Raw genomic sequence first — 23849 nt, 5'->3', positions numbered from 1 at the left:
AGAAAATTAGAAAACAACCTTCCTCAAGACCCAGCAATACCACTTTTGGGTATATATCCAAAGAATGCTCAATCGTGCCACAAGGACATGTGCTCAACTATGTTCATAGCAGCATCGTTTGTCATAGCCAGAACCTGGAAACAACCTAAATGCCCCTCGACCAAAGAATGGATAAGGAAAATGTGATAAATTTACACAATGGAGTGAGTACTACACAGAAGAAAAACAATAATGACATCCTGAAATTTGCAAACAAATGGATGGAGCTAGAAAACATCATTTTGAGTTGAGGTAACCCAGACCCAGAAAGACAAATATTTTATGAACTCACTCATAAGTGTTTTTTAAACATAAAGAAAACCAGCCTACAAATCACAATACCAGAGAACCTAGACAACAATGAGAACCCTAAGAGAGACATACATGGATCTAATCTACATGGGATGTAGAATAAGACGAGGTCTCCTGAGTAAACTGGGAGCATGGGGAACATGGGAGAAAGTAGAAGGTGAAGGAGAAGGAAGAAGGGGAGCAGAGAAAAATGTATAGCTCAATAAAATCAATTTTAAAAAGGAAAAAAAAATTTTCTGGCACCCATGTACATAGTGTGATGAGAAAGTGGGTAAGATAGTAGGCCCAGGGTTTTCTTAAACACCTAGCATAACCTAATGACATCAAAAATTACTTAAGTATTGCTAAAGTTCATTTGACAAATGAAATAAATCATCAGGCTGTATTTCCAGCAACTGATCACAGCACAGCGCAATCAATAAGTTATGCAAGAAGGAATTTCACATTTCACCCAGCTTAAAAATCTGGATAAATAAATTGCTTTGTTTTCACAGGTCTTGTTTTTTCAGTAATATTATGTAGATGTATTTAAGAAATAAATATCATACAAGATTAAATATGATAGCGTATACACTTGTCTACAGTAAAGAGGTCATCATTGCACTACAATCACAAGAAAGTTTCCTAAATAAAAATCAAACATATTAAAAATGGTACCAGTCATACTGGTTTGACTCAGGATATCCATGTTTGTCTCGGCCTTACTACTCTCCGTGGTTAGCTGTAATTTATTTAAGGGATGATGGGAGGCTCCTGTCTACACTAGCAAATAGTAGAATGTTAGTCCATAGTCTCATAACTAACAATCTTTTGTGAATAATAAAATATGTAAATACGTGAAAAAAAGAAATGCCCCTCTCATGATTAAAACCTTTTTGGCCTTGCTGGAGTCCACTGTTGTCTCTGTCCAAGGAGAAAGGAAGAAAGAATTAAAGCCCACAGCAGATGATTTTGCTATTAAAAAAATAAAATAAAACTTGCCAGCCAGGTGACCTGTGTATCCTGTGTGCTTTATCTCCATGCCTTTATTTCCTATATGCTAAATGATTGAAAACCATTATGACTAAAGTCAGGGCTGAGGAGCCGGCTCAGTGCTTAAGAGCACTGACTGCTTACCCCTTAGAGGACTCAGGTTTCAATTCTTAGTACACACATGGCTGCTTCCCTGCAGCTTCAGGCCCAGGGGATCTGACATCCTCTTCTGGTCTCTGGAGGTACTGTATACACATAATGGGTGGACACACTTGCAGCCAAAATACTCATACACATAAAAATAAATAGTGTAAGAGGAAAAAAAAGAATGATTATAACCTTAATAGTTAGATGTCCACTTAGGTAAAAATCAAGCTAGTATAAAAAGAAATACAACATACTTTACTGTGGTTTAGCCATTTAAATGGACTTGAAGGTTATGCTTGGCAAGGTCCTCTTTTATTTCTGAATTAATGCATAAGATTTTAATGTATAGAATATTACCATACAGTAATTACATACAGCTGTTGTTGGATGTATATTTTTCTGAAGCTAAAATGATTAGCTATTCAGGAGTAGAGCAGACGGTGTTGATAAAATGTTGTGATCCCATCCAGTTTTCTTGCTAAATTCATAGACCTAGCACCCCAAAGTATTGACTTTTGTCAGACAACAATGACTCTAAGAGAACGGAAGTGCACTTTGTATGTAAAGGCTAGTTTTATGTCATTGTGTTAGTGTGTTCATATTATACCAGCCAGTGTTTCGGTCAGATAACCATAATTGTGTGTGTGTGTGTGTGTGTGTGTGTGTGTGTGTGTGTGTGTGTTGGTGCCCATATACAAGTTTGTGAGGAGGGCAGAAATCAGCATTGGGTATCTTTTTTGTGTCTCTCCATCTTATTTTTGAGATAAGGTCTCTGCTAAAGCTAGAGCTCACAGACTCAGCTAGATCAGCTGGCCAGCAAGCTCCAGGGATTCCCCCTCTATGCCCTTCCCCAACCCTGATCTGGGGTCACAGGTGTGATTATTTGACATGACCGGGGACTGAATGTCAATCCTCACGCTTGCACATCAAATGCCACTGATCCTTCTCCACTTCCCACCCATGATTAGTCCTTCCTGTGAATTTGTATAACAAATAATGGAAGTTTGTCCTTCCTTTGGCTCACATCTATAATCCCAGCACTGATAAGGCAAAGATGGGAGGATTTCCATAGCATCAGGCCATCTTGGGCTATCTAAGGGAAACAAGGCTATCTGTATCCCAGAAGGGAAACAGAATGTACTCATGTCTCAAAAAGAGAAGAAAAGAAAGAAAATGAGGGATGCTGTTTTCTGTCCTCTTCTACCACTCGCTCACCAGGTGCTTATGAAATAACCAGAGCATGTGACCCAGGATGGGAAGATGAAGACAGCTCAGCCTCGAGCTCAGTGCAGGGGACGTGTTAGTCTTTAGCATCATCAGCATCTCAGCACCTCCCAAAAAAGATTTCTTGAAGTCTTACTAGATATATTAGCTGTGTGCAGAGCAGCCCACAGAGAAGTAGGCCCTCAGGGAAGACAGACAAAAAGACATAGGTAATGTGTGAGAGAACGTGCTGTATGTGAACTGTGGTTGGGTGACTAGGAAAGCTTCGCTATGGAGAGGAAGGCACAGTGTCAGAACACACGTGGACTTGCCTTCTAAGATACTGCTATTTTTATCTTCTAGATTGAGTTCAGATTTTTATTTTAGAAACTCATAAGTATTACAGAAGGTGAAATTACAGACCGTCAGTGTCCACACAAGAGAGGAAGAAGGAAATGACAGAAATACAAAGGACAAAGAGATCCTTAGGAAATAAACTCGCTAAGACCTAGTAACTAACTGAAGGACTCATTTGCATGGAAGATGTGGCATATAACTGATAGCACTGTAGAGGATGGCTTGACAAGCTCGTAGTAGGGGATCAAGTGGGAAGTCAGGGTTGTTGGTGGAAACACAGTGTGGCAGAGTCTGATGAGCACTGCAGCCGATATCTGTACATAGAGAAATCATTGGTGTAAAAGTGGGAATGTGGGTGTTGAAGAGTGTGTGAGTGAAGTGAGTGTGCTGGATAACAGCTCTGTTCTTAGGAGGAAGGCTGGGAAAAGAAGGCAGCAGTGAAGACCCAAGTCATTACAAATGCATGGAGAAAACCATTTTTGAAAAATGTATGGAGCTAGGGGCTGGCTCGGTGGTTAAGAGTACTGGCTGCTCTTCCAGAGGACCAGTGTTCCATTCCCAGAACCCACATGGTAGTCACAACCCCCTGTAACTCCAGTTCCAAGGGATCTAATGCCCTCTTCTTTAACCAACTCATGTTTTTTTAAAAAATATTTTATTTTTCATGTATAGGTGTTTTGCCTACATGTATGTCTGGTGTCCAAGGACGTTGTATTAGATCTCCTGAGTAAATTGGGAGCCTGGGGATGGAGAGGGTAGAAGGAGAGGGGAAAGGAAGGGACAGGAGCAGAAAAAAATGTAAAGCTCAATAAAATCAATTTAAAAAGGGAAAAAAAGAATTTACTGAAATCTCAAAAAAACTGTCTTTTAGATTTGGTAATTAAGAGAAAGCTGGTGGCGGTGTTAGTGTCAGAGAATAGCACAATCCCCATTTCAGGTTATGAGGTCGGAACTTGTAGATCATTGTCTTAAATTTAGTTCTAAAGGAAAGAATAAGAGGTTGGCAGTGGGGGGGGGGTTATAAACCACTGTGATATTTTTACTGCAGTGTTTGCAGTTGAGAAGATGAACAATGACTAATTAGGAATTTTTCATACAATTCTGCTGGCCTAAATTTTCAGGGTTTTTTTTTTTTTGCCTTTAATCTTTAAAAGTAAAACATTAGGAAACATACTGAGGAATTGATGTTATTTTTTGTAAACCAAACTTAATTACTCTTGGTAATTCTTTTTAGGATTATGAAAATGTTGAAAATGCTTCAACTCAGTCCAAAGGTGTAAATAAAAAAGATAAGAGGAAGACCCAGCAGGGGAAGGACAGACCTCTCACAGTGTCCCTGAAGGATTTCCAATGTGAAGGTAAGGTCTGCCTGCCTGCTTCCTCAGAGCCGCGCTGACCTGCCTCTGCCTCAGTCTAGTTGATGTGGTGCTGGGGGTCAGGCCCAGAAGCTGGCTCATGCTGGACAGGATCTACCAATTGAGCCTTTTTATAGTCAGGAGTGCTTTTCCAACTTTGGTTAGGTTAGATTTACCATGTAGAGTATAAAAATGTAAGCCTGTGTTAGTTCATTTTGTATTCCTGTGATAGGCAAACAGAAATACGCTGGCTCACAGGTCATTGTCGAGGGGCCAGAGTCTGTCAGAGTCGCGCCTGCTGCTGAAGTGGTAGGAGGCAAAAGAGCCAGAGAGAAAGTGCTGAGTGGCTTCCTGAGGAGATGAGGACAGTGTTTGTTCACTCAGAAGAGGGCATCAATTGCAGACCAAAATGACATCATTGGGTTTTCTTACAGAAGCTCAGGTGAGAGGTCACCTACAGGAACACTGGTGACTTTTTGATAGCTGCATCACCAGAAGCCACCTCAGCTTGGGTGACAGCTCATAAACACCGCACCCTGAATATCACTGTCCCAACGACAGGCAACTCTATCTAAGGCAACTCTGTTGCTTATTTAGCCTCAAGGACAGGCCTTGTGAGACTTCCAGAACCATAGGAATCTCCTCTTTCTCTAGGGAATTTCCCTCTAAGTTACTGATTATTTCATCCACTTTGTAACTTTCTTGTCTAGCTATTGAATATATTAAATAATTTTCTTGTTTAGGTCTTAAAGTCCTTATTTTTTGTACCACGAATTCTAGTTAGTCTAGATAATAAAAACCCAGAGTCAGATACTGAGTTCCTGTCTCTCCCCCTTTATTCCTCTCTCTGCCCAGCCATATTGTTCCTGTCTCCGTTTCCCTAGTGCTGGGATTAAAGGCATGTGATCCTAAGTGTTGGGATCACTTTTGTGTGAGCTGTTTCTCTTCTAGACAGATTCAATTGTGTGTAGTCTAGGATGGCCTTGAACTAACAGAGATCCCTCTGCTGGGATTAAAGGTGTGTACCACTACTCCCTGGCCTCTATGGCTGCCTAGTATGGTTACTTTAACCCTGGGAGATCAGAGACGCACAGTAGCCAGCCACTAGCCCTTACCTCTACCTCAGACAGAAAGGGGCAATCCTGTCCCTACAAATTCTCTAACTGAATGCTGTCTCTACAAAACCTCGAACTGAATCCAAGCTCCTGTCTCCTCCCACTTTATATTCCTCTCTGCCCAGCCATATCACTCCAGTCTCCATCTTCCTGGTGCTGGGATTAAAGCTGTGGAATCCCAAGTGCTGGGATCACCTTTGTGTGAGCTCTGCTTCTCTTCTAGAGAGATTCAGTCTCCTGTAGCCCAGGGTAACCTTGAACTCACAGAGATCCGTACAAGTGTCACAGCTGCCTGGCCTCCAGTGACTTAGCTCTGCACTCTGATCTTCAGGCAAGCTTTCTTTGTTAGAGCATAAACACATTTCCACCACATTTCCCCTTTTTATCTCCACCACATTTCCCCTTTTTGTCTAAAATAAAAGATTATAACTAATATAAGAAAAACTGTACAATAAGTACAATAGCTATATACAATATATATAGTCTATGAATACATCAACAATGTCTAGTCCATTTGCAATTGACAAATTCAGGAAAAGTACTCCATTTTCTGTCCTAACTTGATGAATCCAAAGTCTTGTACCTAATTAGCTTTCTATCCTAACTTGCATTACCATTCAAAACTATCTTGATATCTTTCAGTCTTACACTTTACACCTCTTTAGTGAGTTTCTTTTCTGCATCTAGTAAACAAGGAAAACTTTAACTGTCCAGTCTTCAACTCCCTCAGAGACCTGAAAAGGAAATAATATTAACTGAGTAAGCAGGAAGTGCAAACAAATGACTTCCAAAAAATGTGAGCAATGACAAAAAGAGCTGGCTGCCTTGACAGTCACACAAGGTTGGGGCACACATATTCCACTTACAGGCCTAGCATATCTGATAGACTTTTCTATGAAGCACAGTTTTTGAAGGACCGTCCTGCCTTGTCTTGACAAGGTTTGGCAGTCACTCTCTTCTGTGTCCTGCTTGTCCAATTTGGCCAGCATACCATCAGTAGTTGATAGAAGAGCACTTTCTTGCCCAGTGGCCTACTATTGCCACAAAGAAAGTAAATTCCATGTGGAGTTTCTTCAATGCCCATCATCTTCTTGGAAGTAGATTGGTGCTGCCAGGAATAGACATGTCTCATTGTCATAAAAAAGAACCTATGTTATTAAAAACATCTTAAATGCCATATTCTGTAGGTCTCTGAAGTGTTTGAAGGTGACTTATATAAAATATATCTCTGACCTAATATGATTGTAATAGATGACTAATTACTAACCTGCATTTCTTTATTATCCTAAATAGATGGCAATAATAACTATGAAAAAATCGAAATACATCTTCAAAAACCAGCTTATCTGTAGAACTAAGAGTAAACTTAGAGTTTTGCTTTCACTTGAGGATTAAGAAAGTTCTTCTGAGGCTGGAGAGATGGTTTAGAAGTTGAGTTCTTGCTTCTCTTACAGAGGAGCTAAGTTCCAGTCCCAGCACCCATGTCAGGCAGCTCACCAGTAACTTAGTGCCAGGAGATCTAACTCCCTCTTCTGGTCTCTGTTGGCATTGCACACATGTGGACACAACGCACACATGCACACGGAAATTCTAAAAAGAAGGAAGTTTTCTATAGTCCGTGGTCCTCTTTAATTGTTGCTGCCCTTTAAGCTATGACTACCCTAGTCAGCAGCTGCAACTCCGTTGCTACCAACAGCCTGAGGAAATTCTGTTCCCTCAGGCACCCACTCTTTCAAAGCTACTAAGGGAACTTATCTATATCTCTGTTCCTCTAAAGAACTCAAGATCCAAAGGTTAAGGTAGAGTTTTGCTCCTCAGACAGGCTGAATAGCAAGCAGCTCACCTAGCTTGCTGCCTTCCTTATAGACCCTTCTCCACCTGGCTCCTCCCTACAACTTCTATCATCCAGTTGCTGACGCAGCCTTCTGACTGCAGGTGAATTTTATTGAATCAAACACGTCTTTGCATCATTAAACAAATGTTCCAGAGCATAAACAAAACAAAAACATACCTTAAAATAATATTCTACAACAGTAGTATAAGTAAGTTACTTGGTTTAGGGATGAACCATGCATGTTAAAGTAAAATGTCCAGATTTACCCAGAAGAATCTTTTATATAGTAAATTTTGGGTTTATGGAAATAGCTCAGTAGTTAACGGCAGTTAAGGCAGTAACTGTCTACAGCTACTATAGTTCCAGGGAAACCAATGCCCTCTTCTGCCCTCCTTGAGCACCACTCAGACATGGTACACAGACATACATGCCGGCAAAACACCCATGTAATTAGAGTAAGATAATACATTTTTTATTCTTATTTTTATTGTAAGAATAGTTTGTCTATATGTGTATCTGTTCGCCACATATCTGCCTGGTCCCTGTGAGGTCAGAAACAGGCATCAATCCCCAGGCACAGGAGTTACAGGCGACTGTAGATGCTAGGAATCCAACCCAGGTCCCCTGAAAGAACAGCCAGTACTCTTAATCACTGTGTCATATCTCCAGCCCAAACTTTTTGAAAAAGAAATTTTATTAAAATTTAGGCAGAAGTGTACTTGCTAGGGGTTGGGGATGCTTCTCACTTGGTAGTAGGCTTGCCTGCCATACAGGAAACTCTAAATTTGATTCCTAGCACCATGTACAGTGAGTTCCACAGGATGTTCCTGTGGTACTAGCGTTGGAGAGATGGAGGCAGGAAGGTAAGTTCAGTTTCATCCTCAACTGCATAATGCATTGGAAGTCAGCCTGGAATACATAAGACAAAATACATGTTCAAAATACTCTTCTGAAACTCCTGTTTTCTGTGTGTTTGATTTCTCAAGTTGTAGGCAAACTTATTAACTCATTGAGAGTATAGAAAGGTAAGCTACATACGTTTACAAGTGTGATGGCCACAGTTCTGCTTTCCCTGGGTGATGGCATCATACTACTGAGAAGAGCACACCAGAAGAAAGATCATTTGGTAGTTTGATGTAAATCAATGACTTTGATATTGAACATGTTTTACACTGTTCTGACAAACAAATGATGTAGAAAATGAGACCAACTTTCAAATTGTTGGTCATAAGAAAAGCTAGTATAGAGCTGTGGTGGCGCACACCTTTAATCCCAGCCCTCAGGAGTCAGAGGTAGGCAGATCTTTATGTTCAGGGCCAGCCTTGTCTACAAAGTGACTTCCAGAACAGCCAGGGTCACACAGAGAAATTCTGACTCGAAAAACAAAAACAACAACAACAACAAAAAAGAATTCTGTCAGGTTGTTCTTTGAGAGGGGATGTTTGTATACAAGAACATTGTATACAACGTTAGCCTCATTACCCTGACTCATGCAAGTACTTACTGTTCCAATCACCCTTACATCACAGTATTTGGTCCTGCTTGTGCTTCAGATTAAGCTGTTCCTCCCTCACCCTGTTCTCCATCACTCCTACCTAGAAGGGCTGTGTGGGGGTTTCTTGTCCATGGTTTGTTTTATGTGTAATTTGCTACTGTTTCATTGTTAAATCCTATAAATGTACATCTGTGCATATGTACTATAAATCCTATAAATGCAAATCTGTACACATGTACTATAAATTCTGTAAATGCACACCTGTACATATGTATTACAAATTCTATGAATGCACATCTGTACATATGTATTACAAATTCTGTAAATGCACTTCTGTACACATGTACTATAAATCCTATAAATGCATATCTGTACATATGGACTATAAGTCTTAGAAATGCACATATGTACATATGTACTATAAATTCTATAAATGCACATATACTATAAATCCTATAAATGTGTGTCTGTACACATGTATTATAAATTCTATAAATGCACATCTGTATATATGTATTATAAATTTGCTAAGGATTTCATTACAGTGCAAGCAAATAACCATGTGTATCTTTAAAATAATATAGCCAATAGCTTTTAAGGACATCAAATGTTTCTTATTTTATTCAACAAAGACAGTCATCTGAACATTTTAAGTTAATAGTTCTCTGTGATTTGATTTTTGACATAGATGTATCTATATGACATAGAACTGAGTTATGTATAAAACTCATATGCTTAAAATCTAGTACCATCCCTCCATGTGGTAGCATCTCCTAGGACATAAGGTGTAGTCCTGGAGCTGAACAAACCAGCCGGTCTGTGCTGGAGTTAACATTCTGAAAGTAAATCAGATGTGAGTCTTAGAAAATTCTGTTCATACCTCTTTATAGTTTTAACATTCTTTTGGATACTTTGGGTTTTTTTCTACATGTTAAAATACTGAATTCTTCCCAGTAAAACTTTTCTTTTTTCATTTGCAGATCATAATAGCAAAAAGACAGAGGTAAGTTTCACTATGATTGTCCTGTAATCTAGAACATACTGAAGAGTAGTACTGTAGTAATTAGCAGTAAATCTTTTCTGGAGACAAAGGTTTGTCTCATTATGTTTCTGGATTTATAAGGATATAAATACAAGAGAATAAAAATGATTATTTGCATACACTAGTTTCATTTGGCATTACTGTCCTAATCTGTGTCAAATATATAAACTTAAAATTCAAAGAAGTGATTTAGTCTCCAAATCTATATTTTATTTTTTTGTATTAGTATTATTAGTTTTTGAGACATGGCTTTTCTGTGTAGCTCTGGCTGTTCTGGAATTCACTCTGTAGACCAGATTGGCCTCAAATGCAGAGATCCACCTCCTTCTGCCTCCTGAGTGCTGGGATTAAAAGTGTGCCACTACCTGGTGCTAATTTTTGTGTTTGTATTGTGTTTATTCTTTTGTTTGGGGGAAGGCATGTGTGTTCACAAGTGTGTGTGCATAGGTGTTTGTGTGTGTTCATGCATGTGTGTGCATGGTTGTGTATGGAGGTCAGGAAACAAGATGTTGTTCCTTAGTTGCTGTCCACCTCTGTGGACCCACATGGTGAAGAGAACTGACACTTACAGCTTGTCACCTGACCTCTGCATGTATCATGGTACACATGGCACCCTACATGTGTCAGAGAAAGGCTTATCCTTCTAAATATGGTGACACAAATTTGTAGATCTCACACTGGGAGGCAAAGGCAGGGGAGTTCGGTTTTAGGCAAGCCTGAGCTGTATAGCAAGACCCTGTGACTCAAAACAAAAACAACAGAAAAATCCAAAAAATGTTGGCAAGGGGTCTCAACACATGAAGGTGCTTGTTGCCAAGCCTGACAACTGAATCTGATCCTCGAGACCAGGTGGTGGAAGGACGGCAATGACGAGTGCCATCTGTGGTCGCTCATGAGGAACACCATTAGGTGGCTGCTGCTTGGAATATGTTACAAATGCTTGACTAGTGGGGGAGCAGCATGTATAAATGGATCATTGTGAAGATTGTTTATTGTAGTGCATTAAGAAATCTTTAAGTTATAGAGCTGAATGTTAAGGGGTTACATGGAACCCTTAGAAATCAGAAAATGTTAGGCTGAAGAGATGTTCGGTGGTGGAGTGTCACAGTGCAGTCCTGAAGGCCTGCATTCAGTTTGACTGAGATGAAACAAGCTCCGGGGTCAGAGATCCTGCTGTAGGGAATAGGCAGGAAATGACAGAGAAGGATGCCTGGTGACCAGTTGTGCAGACGCACTCAAACATACAGAGATAATTGTAGATGAGAAACTTACATATGTGACCACCTGGGAATCATGTACCTAAGTGTTGATATTTGTGTGTGATAACAGGCTTACCCTTTATCTTACCCAAGAAAAGGCTAGAATAAATCCAGATGTTTATCTTTGGTAGAATACTTATTTTAGGATAATTACACAGAGGTTTATGAAATAATGATACAACTTAAGGATATACCAAACTAAGTATGCTCAAAATAATGTTTAACCTAAATATAAGTCAAGCGTTAAGAGGGGGCGTCTGTGCTACACGAGATCCAGGCTCAGATGCATAAGTGAAGCGATGCCTAAGGAAACACTGGAGCAGCTGGAGATGCTGCTGATGGCGGAGCACTTGCCTGCTGCGAATAAGGCCCTGTGTTGATTCCCAGCAAATCTGGGGAATGGGCTTTTTGTCCAAAAACTCACCTGGTCTCTCCAACAAGACCATGTGAAGAAAAAGTGGGTTGTGTTCTAGATTAGAAGAGACTTGAGAAATCACCAGCTGTAATGTGCAGGCCGCATTCAGATTATGCCATGGTGTCCCTAATGCAGAATACCTAAGCCAAGAAGTGTACAGGTGAGATAAAACACAGAAGGAAGTTACATTGTTTAGTGCTGTTGCTTAATAACCAAGATAGAGGTTGATAAACACTCAATTCAGGGTCATGGCTACTTTGTGGAGGCGAGGAGATGCGTGTGGGAGATTGCGAAGGGCACAGGCGCAGGTGTGTCCTGCTCCAGTTTTCAAGAGGATGAGGTCATGGGTGGCTTTTTTGCAAGCAGTTTTACCGACTGGTAGTGTAGCTCATAGGAAAGCAATTGCTGCCAAGCCTGAAGATTCCAGTTCAATCCCTGGGCCCACATAACAAGAGTACTAACTCTTGCAGAAAACCAGTTATCTGGCTTCTACTCCCATCAGTAAACAAAATATAATTTAAAATGACAGCTTTATTGAGTTATAGAATTCATATCAAATTTACCATTACATGTATATAACTAAGTCACGAACAAAGACAGATAGACAGAGAGTCAACAGAGATCTCAGATATATTAAGCAGTTGCTTTACCATTGAGCTAAACTCCCAGCCCCATTTGTAGTGTATTTAAGGAGTTATATGGCCATACTCACAGTGTAGATTTAAAATTTTTTATAATCCCCCAGAGGTTCCTTATACTTTCCTCTTAAGTCCCTGGCAATAAATATTCTGTTTTTTATTTCTACAGATTTACATTTTCTCTGTGTGGTCTTTTATGATTGGCTTTTTCAATTGGAATAGTGTTTTTAGGTTGATTTGTGTTGTAGTTATCAGTAGTTCATTCAGCTAGACATAGTTGCACACTGTATCCCAACACTGAGGAGACAAGGCCATCCTGGTCTACATAATTCCACGCCAGCATGCACTACAGAGTGAGACCCTGTCTCAAACAAGCAAATAACAGTTGATTTAGTTTTATTGCTGAACATTGTGGAAATATTTTGTGTTCAGTTACAGACTAGCGATAATATTTATGTGGTTCCGTGTTTTTATTTCTCTCTAGGGATGAAATTGCTAGACTATGTAATTTATTTTTTCTTTTTTGCAGATAGGCATTAAAAATATTTACCTCTTTGTAATGTCCGGTCTCGAGACCAGGGCCTTGTGCAGCTAGGCAAGCATTCACTACTAAGTTACATTCGAAGACTTCTTAGCTTTTCAAGCATGATCTTACTAAGTTACCTAGGCTGACTTTGAACTCTCTGTATCTCAGGCAAGTCTTGACCTGATATCGTGCTTTAGCCTTGTACTATCTGGGATAGTAGGCCTGCATCAAGGAGTCCTGGTTGAAACTGTTCAGAGCCTGTTAGGTTGTTTTAAAGAAAGATGTGTGAGAAGTTCTGGTTTCTACACATCCTTGCCAGCACCTAGTACTGTCTCTAAGTGGGAAGGTAACATAATCCACTGATTTTCACTAATATTGTCTCTAGTGGAAAGGTAACGTGTCCACTGAATTTCACTGTCTCTAGTGGAAAGGTAATGTGTCCACTGAATTTCATTTGCATCTTCATGATGCCTAATGGGTATGTTTTCATGTGCTTGTCAGAATTCTGGTATCATTGAACAGTCTTCTTAACTCGTTTTGCCAGTTTTAAGTGTGTTTTATGTGTGTGTCATTCTGAAATACTAAGGGGCTAAATTTGTTTTGGGGGATGGGAACACTGGCGAGAGGAACCGCAATCAGAAGACGGTAGGCATAGTGAGCATGCCTTGATCCCAGCTCAGGGGGCAGGTCTGCATCCAAAGCCTGCACAGCTGCAGAGTGAGTTGTGAGATCTGTCTCAAACAGGGCCACTGATCACTAGTGTAAATCCAGAGCTGGGCTAGTTGTCATATGCCTTCTGATCCTTCCATGGAAGCTCAGCACTGTTTTATGCTGTAAATGAGATCTTACCAGAACATAGTGGAAGTGCTTTATGAAGCAAACTTGGAATTATGTCTGTGCCACTTGGTGGTGGCTCCAGGGCATTCCAGGCCTTGATCACTCTGTCGGCCTCTCCTGGTGTTTATGAAACTCAGATAAAGCAGAGTTTTAGTGCTCTGTAGAACATTAAGTTCTCTTCAGGTAGCTAGAAGCTATCTCATTTGTACTGATGTACAAGTAAATTTTCATTTAAACATTTTACTTTCTTAGGTGTTATGGAGTAAAACAGTGAGCAGCCATTTAAATGTGTATCACTGTTTATAAATACAGTCGAACCTCGTAAACTCAGTACTGTAGCCTAAGAGTGTGGTGAAGGCGTAAATCATAAACAATCCCACACCAGTTTGGAGTTATGATTAATAGAATGGTTATTTATTTAAAGGGGAAAAACTGACAGATCAACGTCCCAGACAACAGCCCTCTGCGCAATCAGGAAGGGAGCCTAGTCTCAGGAAGCAGAGCCGGAAGCCAGAGAGCGAGTGGAGGGCAGTGGCTGCTTTTTTAAAGGAGAGACCACGCCTCAATGGGCTGGTATCTCAGCAGCTATTGGCTGAAGGAGCGGAAGGAGCTCCTGCAACAGTGTGGGATTGAGGGGAGACCTGTGGGGACAGGAGAATTTCCTTTAGTCTCTGTGCTTGATAGCAAGAGGGAAAATCCTATTTCTATTAGAGCATGTGTAAACTCTCCAAGTCTAAGTAATTTGATAGTTGGTTTTAAAATCACATCTCTTTAATATATTTATTTATATGCACAGTTTATGTCAAAATGACTTTTTGTTTTGTTTTGTTTTGGTTTGGTTTTGGTTTTTCAAGAAAAAGTTTCCCTTTGTGGCCCTAGCTGCTCAAGAACTTGCTTTGTAGACCAGGCTGGCCTCAAACTCACAGAGATCTGCCCGCCTCTGCCTCCTAATGCTGCAGTTAAAGTGTGCACCACCACCACCTAGTGTCAAAATGACTTTTAAATGTAGCACAAAACAACGCGAACACATCGCTGCAGTAATCAAGTCAATTTGACACTGAGAATTGAGTCTTGAGAATGGACGTAGAGGCTGATGGAATTAAGAGTCCAGAAATAAGCCTTGATCTCTGTGTTTTCTTGATTTTTTTTTTTTTTGAGTATGAGTGCCAAGACAATTCAGTATGGAAAAATTTGGGTGTCTTCTGCACATCATACACAGAAACTAACTCAAAGTGGATCACAGAAGTATGTAAAACCTAAAACCTCCGGTGGTTGTGGCACACGCCTTTAATCCCAGCACTCGGGAGGCAGAGGAAGATGGATCTCTGTGAGTTTGAGGCCAGCCCAGGCTACAAGAGCTAGTTCCAGGACAGGCTCCAAAGCCACAGAGAAACCCTGTCTCAAAAAAACTAAGAAATAAAAAGCAAGCCGGGCGGTGGTGGCGCACGCCTTTAATCCCAGCACTCGGGAGGCAGAGGCAGGCGGATCTCTGTGAGTTCGAGGCCAGCCTGGTCTACAAGAGCTAGTTCTAGGACAGGCTCCAAAGCTACAGAGAAACCCTGTCTCGAAAAACCAAAAAAAAAAAAAAAAAAGAAAAAAAAAGAAATAAAAAGCAACTAAAACTTTTGTGTTATATAGAGGACATAAAAAACTTGGTAAGGCAACCCTTAATGAGGGAAAATATTGAGAAAAAATATTTGATGAGATGTTTATTTAAAATACATAAGTTTTTGTATGCATACATGTTCATGTATGTGTGCATGTGTGTGTTTCTGGGGACCAAAAGTCAATGTCCAGTGTCTTCCTCAGTTGCTCTTTATCTGATTACTGTATTAACGAGGATGTCAAACCCATTTATTACTGTATTGAGGGGGTATCAAACCCTTTTATTCATAGACTTGAGAATGGGAAAGGACAGAGAGGTTCACAAAATCAGATGTCCTTCGGAAGACAGGTCTTTTTGGCCCTCTGTCACTAACCGGGTTTGTATGCACTTGTCACCATGATCAGCTTCTTAGACTACTTAAATTATTTCTTTTAGTTCTTTATTTATATAAATATGCATATATGTCTTGGGACATGTCTGAGGGATAGATATGTGCACATAAGTGCAGAGACCAGAAGATGGTGTCAGATCCCCTGGAGCGGGAGTTATAGGCTATATGAGTCACCCAGAGTGGGTGCTGGGAACTGAGCTCAAGCCCTCTGCAAGAGCAGTACACACTCTCAACCTTGGAACTCTCTCTCGCGCGCGCCAGAAGACAGACATTCTTATAACACAAAAGTGAGTAGGCAAATAACTCAGTTAAAAATGAGCAAAGGTTCGAAGTAAACGTTTCTTATACAGACTGTGCAGTGTCTTGAAAGCACTTGAAAGCAGCCTGCTTTAACAGCCATAGTGAAAACACAGCTCAAAACCTGGAGAAATAGTTCACTTCCAGGAAGGTGTCTGCAGTAAAAACACAATAACATAGGTGAGAATACAGAAATCAGAACTGCCTCATGTTGTTGATAGGATTGTAAAATAGTAAGCTGCTTGGAGCACTGGCTTTTAAGATTTCAGATGGTTAAACATAGGCTCTGCACACCGCCCAATAACCTTACTCCTAAGTGTATGCCAAGCAGAGTTGGAAACAGGTCCATCATAGCATCATTATTCATAAGACCAAAGAGATATCTATCCACCAGTGGCAAGAAAAAACGTAAAATGGGATATTACTTGGTAATAAAAATGAAGTACTAATCCATGTTATCACGTGGAAGAACCTTGTAAACATATTGGTAGATCAAAGAAGTTTGAGACAAATAGCACAATTCTTCTGTTTATATGAAATGTCCAAAATAAATAGGTTTATAGAGACAGAAAGTGAGTGTTGCCTAGGGTGGAGAAGAAAGTCAGGTGTCTGTGGTGACAGGTGCACAGCTCTTGAGAGGACATTAAACCTGGGTCTTTCACATACTAGCAGGCTGAACTGTGTGGTATGTGTAATAAAATCTTTAAAGGTCAAGTAGCCTGGACATGATGTTACAGAGCTGTGGTTTCAGCATGCGAGAAGTTGAGGCAGGAGGATCACAAGTTCCAGACCAGTCTGTGCTCTGTAGTAAGACCTTGCTTCTAAAACCTGTCAATCATGACACTCCAAAATATGAAGGACTAAGAAAAAAACAGGTGCAAGTGTCCATCTGCTGCTTCCCTTCCGGAGACGGGTGGAGCGGTGACCTGACTCCTGCCGGGCAGTCCCTTTCACTGCCCTCCGAGAGACTTGGGGCTGAGTGTGTGCATTGGTGTGGAATGGTGGTAATTCGTGGTTTATTTCGACAGGAATCGAATTCTTCTCAGACTTTGTCACATGATGGGGGATTCTTCAATAGACTGGAAGATGATGTTCATAAAATTCTTATTAGAGAAAAGAGAAGAGAACAGCTTACAGAACATAGTGGAACAGAGAATTGTCCAGCTCCTGAGCACAACCAGGCATGTAAAATAAATTCTCTCCCTCCCTCCCTCCCCCTCCCTCCCTCCCTCCCTCCCTCCCTCCCTCTCTCTCTCTCTCTCTCTCTCTCTCTCTCTCTCTCTCTCTCTCTCTTCCTCTCTCTTTTTAATTAAAGCACTGCTTGGCCCATTAGCTCTAGCTTCTTAAAAATTCTCTTAAAATCACAGAGAAGTTATCTTTTAAAAAAAGAAAGAAAGTAAATGGAAGATTTCAACTCTAATTGTACAAAGTAACAGTTTTAGGATATTATCTTAGTCGTTGTTCTGCAGAGAATAATGTGTGTGCAGTTACGTCACTAACGACTATGGAGCATTGCTGCACTTGTGTAGTTAGGAGCTGGTGCTGGAGAGGGCAGCCCCTTCCTCTCTGGCAGTAGAACTGAGCTGAGTATGGAAATGGGATTAGATGACCAGGCGGCATTGTGCTGTAGAAAGCCTGAATGACAGTGGGATGTGATGGAAAGAGAACAGGTGTTGAGACCAAATATTATATATAAAAATATTAGCGTTGCAGCTCATCTGCTATACTTTACTGAAACATAATTGTTTTTTCTTATTAGGAATTAGAAATTACAATTTTAAATACTTAATATAAGAGTATGTATACATAATATATATTTAATAGATAATTGTTTTGTATAGATAAAAGAGTCATGAGTACAAAAATAGTAGGTGCATGAGTGTAATAGGAATGGGTTTCTGGACAGAAGTTAACATTTGAGTTGGAAGATAACAGGCCAGAAGGATCTGAACGTGCAAAGATGAGGATAAAGAAGCTAAAATGTCTTCAGTAAAAAATACAGACACAGTGAAATAGAAACCAGCTCAGTTAAAAGGGAGTGTTGAGTAAGTTTGATAAGGTAGATTGGAAAGGACTGTGGAACACTCAAAGCCAAGTTTGTAATTTAGTTTGTAGACAGGAAAGAATTTAGGAAATATTTGAGCAGAATAAACTTCTATATAGAACTAGTAATTTTATTGCAGAGCCTAAGAACAACTAAAGGAATATGAAGAGTGCGTGGGGCTGGACGACATCTCGAGGAGACGGGCTAGCAGAGCGCACTAGGCAGAGTGAAAATTGGTGCAGCCATTTGGAAAACAGTGTGACAGTATCTGTTAAATCCGAGGCCAGCTGATGGACATGATTTATGCTGTCGTCATTCTTTCCATTTATTATTTTTTTTCTGAGACAGGGTTTCTCTGTGTAACAGCCCTGGCTGTCCTGGAACTAGCTCTTGTAGACCAGGCTGGCCTTGAACTCACAGAGATCCACCTGCCTCTGCCTCCCGAGTGCTGGGATTAAAGGTGTGCGCCTCCATGCCTGTGTGCTATAGTAATTTTATACACAATTTTATATAAAAGTCAGTTGTTTATAAAAGCAAAGTCAGTCAGACTGAATGGACTATACTTATAGATAACAACATGGGCTATTACAGTGACTTTTAAAAATACACTGTATAATGAGAAAAGTCACTAGATAATAGTTCAGTGACATTAGTATATATATTAAAAATAAGCCAGATGTGGTGTCTCAGGTGTGTAACCCCAATGCTTAAGAGATCAAGAGGTGTCTTCTGACCTCCTTCCATATGTGCCTGTATGCATAGGCATGTATGAACACACACACATAATAAATAATACCAGATTTACACACATGATACCAGATTGAGAATATCTCTGTGCAAGCCACTGAAGCTTTTAAGAAAAGCAGAATAAGGAAAAAATAGATTCGATTCCAAAGAGAGAGAGAAACAGCCTTGGAAACCCACAAAAGAAATCAAAGGAGCCTGGAAAGCGCTGGACACAGACAGGCAGCGCAGAGAGCCGGACAGCTTCCCACTTAGCCTATCAGGGAGGAGAGAAGGCTGAGCAAAAAAATCCCCCCCAAGATAGGAAGATAGCCACACTAACAGGTGGGAAATCACAGAAACTCAAGACCCTTCAGTGAGATGGGTACAAAGCCAAACAACTATTTCAAATGTTTTCAGAAAAACAAAGAGTGACCTTTGTCTCGCTTGGGCTTAACTCATGAGCTCATGGGTGTGACAACTAGAACCTCAGCGTGTCACACCCAACACTAAGTCATCTGTGCCCTCTCCCGCATGACACTGCACAACAGCTTCTGCCTTGGCTTCCGTGTGTCATGTGCACTTTATGTGAAGTTCCCATGCTATGCTAGACATTTTTCATAGGAACAAAAAGGGTTTCAGTCCCTTTTCCTGGCACCTAGAAAGTACTCATGAGCACCTGTGTACATCACTCTTTAGGAAAATACAGCCAGTTACATTCCTCAGAGCAGAACCAGGCCTGATGACACACACCTTAATCCCAGTGCTCAGGAGGCAGAGGCAGGCGAGTCTCCCAAGCTCAATGCCAGCCTGATCTACACAGTTCCAAGACAGCCAGGGCTGTGTAGAACTTGTCAGGGTGCCTCTGCATGTGTTTATTCTAGGATGGAATTGTCGATTCTAGGGCTGGATATTGTTCTAGCATATACTTACAGCTCGTCATAGAAATCTCACCTGCTATTACTGTATGAAACTAGATCATGTACTTGAGCAAAGGTAAAAATGTAGTAATTCAAAATTGCCTAAGAAATAAAGTCTATTTTTCCTCTTAATCTTTTCACAAAGGACTGTTGTAAACAATGATAGGTGGAACAATACCTGTCAAAAGCAGTATTTTCTTTTTTTCAGGAAGTGGGTCTGAAAGATGGAAGAATTGAGAGACTGAAATTAGAACTTGAGAGGAAAGACGCTGAAATTCAGAAACTCAAAGCCGTGATCACCCAGTGGGAGGTGTGTCCACTCACTTCTGGAAAGAATTATGTATTTGCATTCTGTGGGTTCTGTATGTATTTTATTATTCAGTTACTGTGCTATTCAGTCTTTTAAACTGACTATCCACTTAAATTCTGAATAATGATATAACTTTTGTTATAAAGTATATATTATAAAATATGTTGTATGTTATATGCAGGCAGCTTTGTAAATGATTTTAAGCACGAGGTTCAGTAGCATTAAGTTTATTTAGCTACTTGTTCTTTGTTTTTTGAGACAGGGTTTCTCAATATAACCCTGACTGTCCTCACTTTGTAGACTGGGCTGGCCTCAAACTCAGAGGTCAGCCTGCCTCTGCCTCCTAAGTGCTAGAATTAAAGGCTCAATAGCACTAAGAACCTTTCCACGGTGGGGTAACCATTCCTGCTGTTCCCTTCCAGAAACTCTCCATTAAATCGCTCACTATTCCCACCCTTCACCCCCGACAACAATTTATCTCTAGGAATTACCTGTTCCTGATCCCTCGTTCTGGCAGGATCACACAGTTTTTGTCCATTTCTGTCTTCCTTATTTCTTTTAACATAGAAGTTTTCTGAGCTTCCTCTGTGTTGTAGTGTTTATCAGAACTCCATTCCTTGTCCTGCCTTATTACATCCTCTGAAGTGTACGTGCTACTTTTTGTGTGTGGGTGCACAAGTAAGTGTCCAGGATCCTGCTTTGAGTTCTTTGAGTATTTTGAAAATCTGAAAGTAGAATTGCTGGTTATATGATAATTCTGTCTTAGCTTTTATGTGACTTCCAAGCGTTCTCAGAGCAACTGTTTGTTGTCCTTTTGACCAGAAGTGCACAGGGATTCCAACTTCTCCACACCCTTGCTAATGCTATGTATGCAATTGTTTTCTCCTAAAGATTAATTTTAAATTTTCATTTGTATATATGTGTGCTTGTATACATGCACATGTGTGTTCAAGTACCAGTGGAATGCAGAGGAAGATTTCAGATGCCCTGGAGCTGGAGTTAGAGGTTGTGAGCCACCTGATATGCTGGGAACCAAACCTGGGTCCTCTGCAAGAGCAGCAAGGACTTCTGCCCCTGAAGTAGCTCTCCAGCCCTTACAATTGTTTTTAATCACAAACTTGTGAAGCACTCTCTTGCTACTGCCCTTTAGACTTCAACAAAGATGCTCTAGTTCCTCAAGCATTTGAGGAAATTTGTCTTCAGATCATTTGTCCACGGATTACTTATCGAGAGCCTGTGGGCATGCCAGGGCTCTGGCGCTGGTGTGTGCCGCATCTCTCATTCATCTCAAATTCTTACTTTTTTTGTTTTTGTTTTTTCGAGAAAAGGTTTCTCTGAAACAGCTGTCCTAGAACTAGTTCCATAGAACAGGCTGACCTCAAACTCACAGAGATCCGCCTGCCTCTCTCTGCCTCCCGAGTGCTGGGATTAAAGGCGTGGCCACCTCTGCCCGATTCACCTCAATTTCTCAAGCGTTTTTACTCTTTGTATTTACTATAGCAGACGCTTCAATTCCCTGTGTGGACTACAGTATTACTCAGTAAATAATTATTATCAGCACTTTAATTGGATAGAGTTCTATTTAGTAAAAAACACTTTTTATAGAATTTAAAACATATTTAAAGCCAGGCAGTGGTGGCCCAAGCTTTTAATCCCAACACTAGAGAGGCAGAGGCAAGTGGATCTCTGTGACTTTGAAGCCAACTGAGTATACAGGACAGCCAGGGCTGTTGCACAGAGAAACCTTGTCTAACCCCCCCCCAATAATAAATAAAAATATATTTAAATCCACTGGGTTCTGGCATCATTCAGTGGTAGCTCCTTGCTTTGTGTTGGACTCCAGCACTATAGAAATAAAAAATAAAACTGGTAAATCTTCCACATACTTGTTCCGTGCTGAGAGAAAAAAAAAGAGAGAGAGAGGTTTTTAACACTGATATTTTTAGGTATTTATTTTTTATAACATTTTATATTGTTTTCAATAATTGGTTATTAGTGTTTGAAAGTATTTCAGAATACTAAAAGAAATGTTCCAGTCAGGCTGTGGTGGTACATGCCTTTAATCCCAGCACTTGGGAGGCAGAGGCAGGTGGATCTTTGTGAGTTCGAGGCCAGCCTGGAGGAAGAAAGAAAGAAAGGAAGGAGGAGGTGGGAGGGAGGGAGGGAGGGAGGGAGGGAGGGAGGGAGGGTCCAATGAAGACTGTTTGGGGAGATAATTATCAAAAATTCAAGTGGTTCATGTGGGAGCCCAGCTCCTCTTACTCATGAATTACGGTGTATTGTTCGTTAGGAGGAGAAGAGCCAGCCATTGGAAAAGGAGCTAAAAGTCGAGTAGTGCCACTAGTTCTGTGCCTGACAGTGGCGGTGTAGAACTGCAGGGCAGTCCAGTAAAAAGATGGAGTCATTTTCTTTTGATTTTTATTGAAATTAGTTGGATTTATTTAAAGTTTTTATTTGGGAAGAAAGAAAAAAAACCCTTCAAAAATGTTAATATTTTCCTGACTTCACTTTTCCCCCCCCTTTTGAAATTTTTATTTATTTATTTATTTATTTATTTATTTATTTATTTATTATGTATACAATATTCTGTCTGTGTGGATGCCTGCAGGCCAGAAGAGGGCACCAGACTCCGTTACAGATGGTTGTGAGCCACCACGTGGTTGCTGGGAATTGAACTCAGGACCTTTGGAAGAGCAGGCAATGCTCTTAACCTCTGAGCCATCTCTCCAGCCCCCCCCTTTGAAATTTTTTAAGTTTATTATTTGTGTCTGTGTCTGTGTGTGCACGTGTGTGTGTGTCTGTGTGTGTGTGTGTTAGTGTGTGCACAAATGCCACAACACGTGAAGATTTCAGCTCTCTGGAGTCACTTTTGTCTGTTTACCCTTCTGTGGGTTTCAGGGATTAGACTCACATCATCACGCTTTACCCTCTAAACCATCGAATTGGCCTTTTTAAGTTTTCTGATGTTTAATTAAGTAGTTCTGATTACATCTTCCTCCATTCGGTTTATTTCCTAAATGATTTATGTTTTTAAATACACAGCCTGTAAATTAAAAATAGACCATAATCTACCATTTACTTTTAAAAAGTTAAAATCTCTTTTCTTTGATTTTTAGGCAAAGTATAAAGAAGTAAAAGCAAGAAATGGACAATTATTAAAAATGCTTCAGGAAGGAGAAAGTGAGTCACATGTTTTTAGCAGGGGGGGTTGTTTGTTTAATTATTTTATGTGTATTGGTGTTTTGCCTACATATATGTATATGTATTGTATGCATTGTAAGCATATCTGGTGCCCAAAGACACAAGAAAAGGAGCATGGATTCCCTAGAATTGCAGTCACAACAGTTGTGAACCTTCATGTGGGTGCTGGAAGTTGAACCGGGGTTCTCCATAGGAGCAGCTGGTGCTCCCTTGTTTTGTTTGCTTCTTTGAGATGGTGTCTTGCTGTGCAGCTCTGGCTGATCTGAAGCTATGTAGACCAGACTGCATAGATCCCCAGTCCTCTGCCTCTCTGGTGCCTGGGTTAGAGGCACGTGCACTGCACTCAGCCTGGGTTAGAGGCGCATGCACTGCACTCAGCCTTTGTGCAGTGTTTAGATTTAAAGGTAATCTTAATATCTGAAAACAAATCACGATGTTCCATGTTTTATTGGGGCGCGTGCGCGCACACACACACACACACACACACAGTTCCCCAGAGGGATACAAATTGGATAGTTTATTTTAATATTTCCACCATAAGGCCTCTTAAAGCACCTGGCCACTATTCAGGAAAGAGTGCTGAGTTTCTAGTTCTTAGACATTATTGCACCAAGCCGGGCATGGTGGAGCACACCTTTAATCCAGCACTCTGGAGGCAGGGGTGGGCCGATCTCTGACTTGTAGGCCAGCCAAGGCTACACAGTAATGAGACCCCTCCCCCCAAAAAAGAAATAAAATAAAATCTTGTTTTAAGATTAGCCAAGAAGCCAAGTCTGAGTCTGTAAGCTCAGCACCTTGGAGACTGGGGCAA

The 23849-nt window shown here is 40.6% G+C and overlaps 1 protein-coding gene across 1 annotated transcript in view; it reads left to right on the top strand.

Annotated features, from left to right (window-relative positions):
- Gkap1 (G kinase anchoring protein 1) overlaps positions 1-23849 on the top strand; it is a 51075-nt gene that overhangs the window by 14602 nt on the left and 12624 nt on the right. Inside the window, exons 6-10 of the mRNA XM_038334669.1 lie at positions 4265-4388; positions 9810-9832; positions 16869-17021; positions 19736-19837; positions 22954-23017. Coding sequence (XP_038190597.1) covers positions 4265-4388; positions 9810-9832; positions 16869-17021; positions 19736-19837; positions 22954-23017 — 466 coding nt within the window. The remainder of the gene's footprint in view (positions 1-4264; positions 4389-9809; positions 9833-16868; positions 17022-19735; positions 19838-22953; positions 23018-23849) is intronic.

The sequence above is a fragment of the Arvicola amphibius genome, chromosome 6 (genome assembly GCF_903992535.2).
Source record: "Arvicola amphibius chromosome 6, mArvAmp1.2, whole genome shotgun sequence".
NCBI lineage: Eukaryota > Metazoa > Chordata > Mammalia > Rodentia > Cricetidae > Arvicola > Arvicola amphibius.
This window is presented reverse-complemented; position numbering and strand designations above follow the sequence as displayed.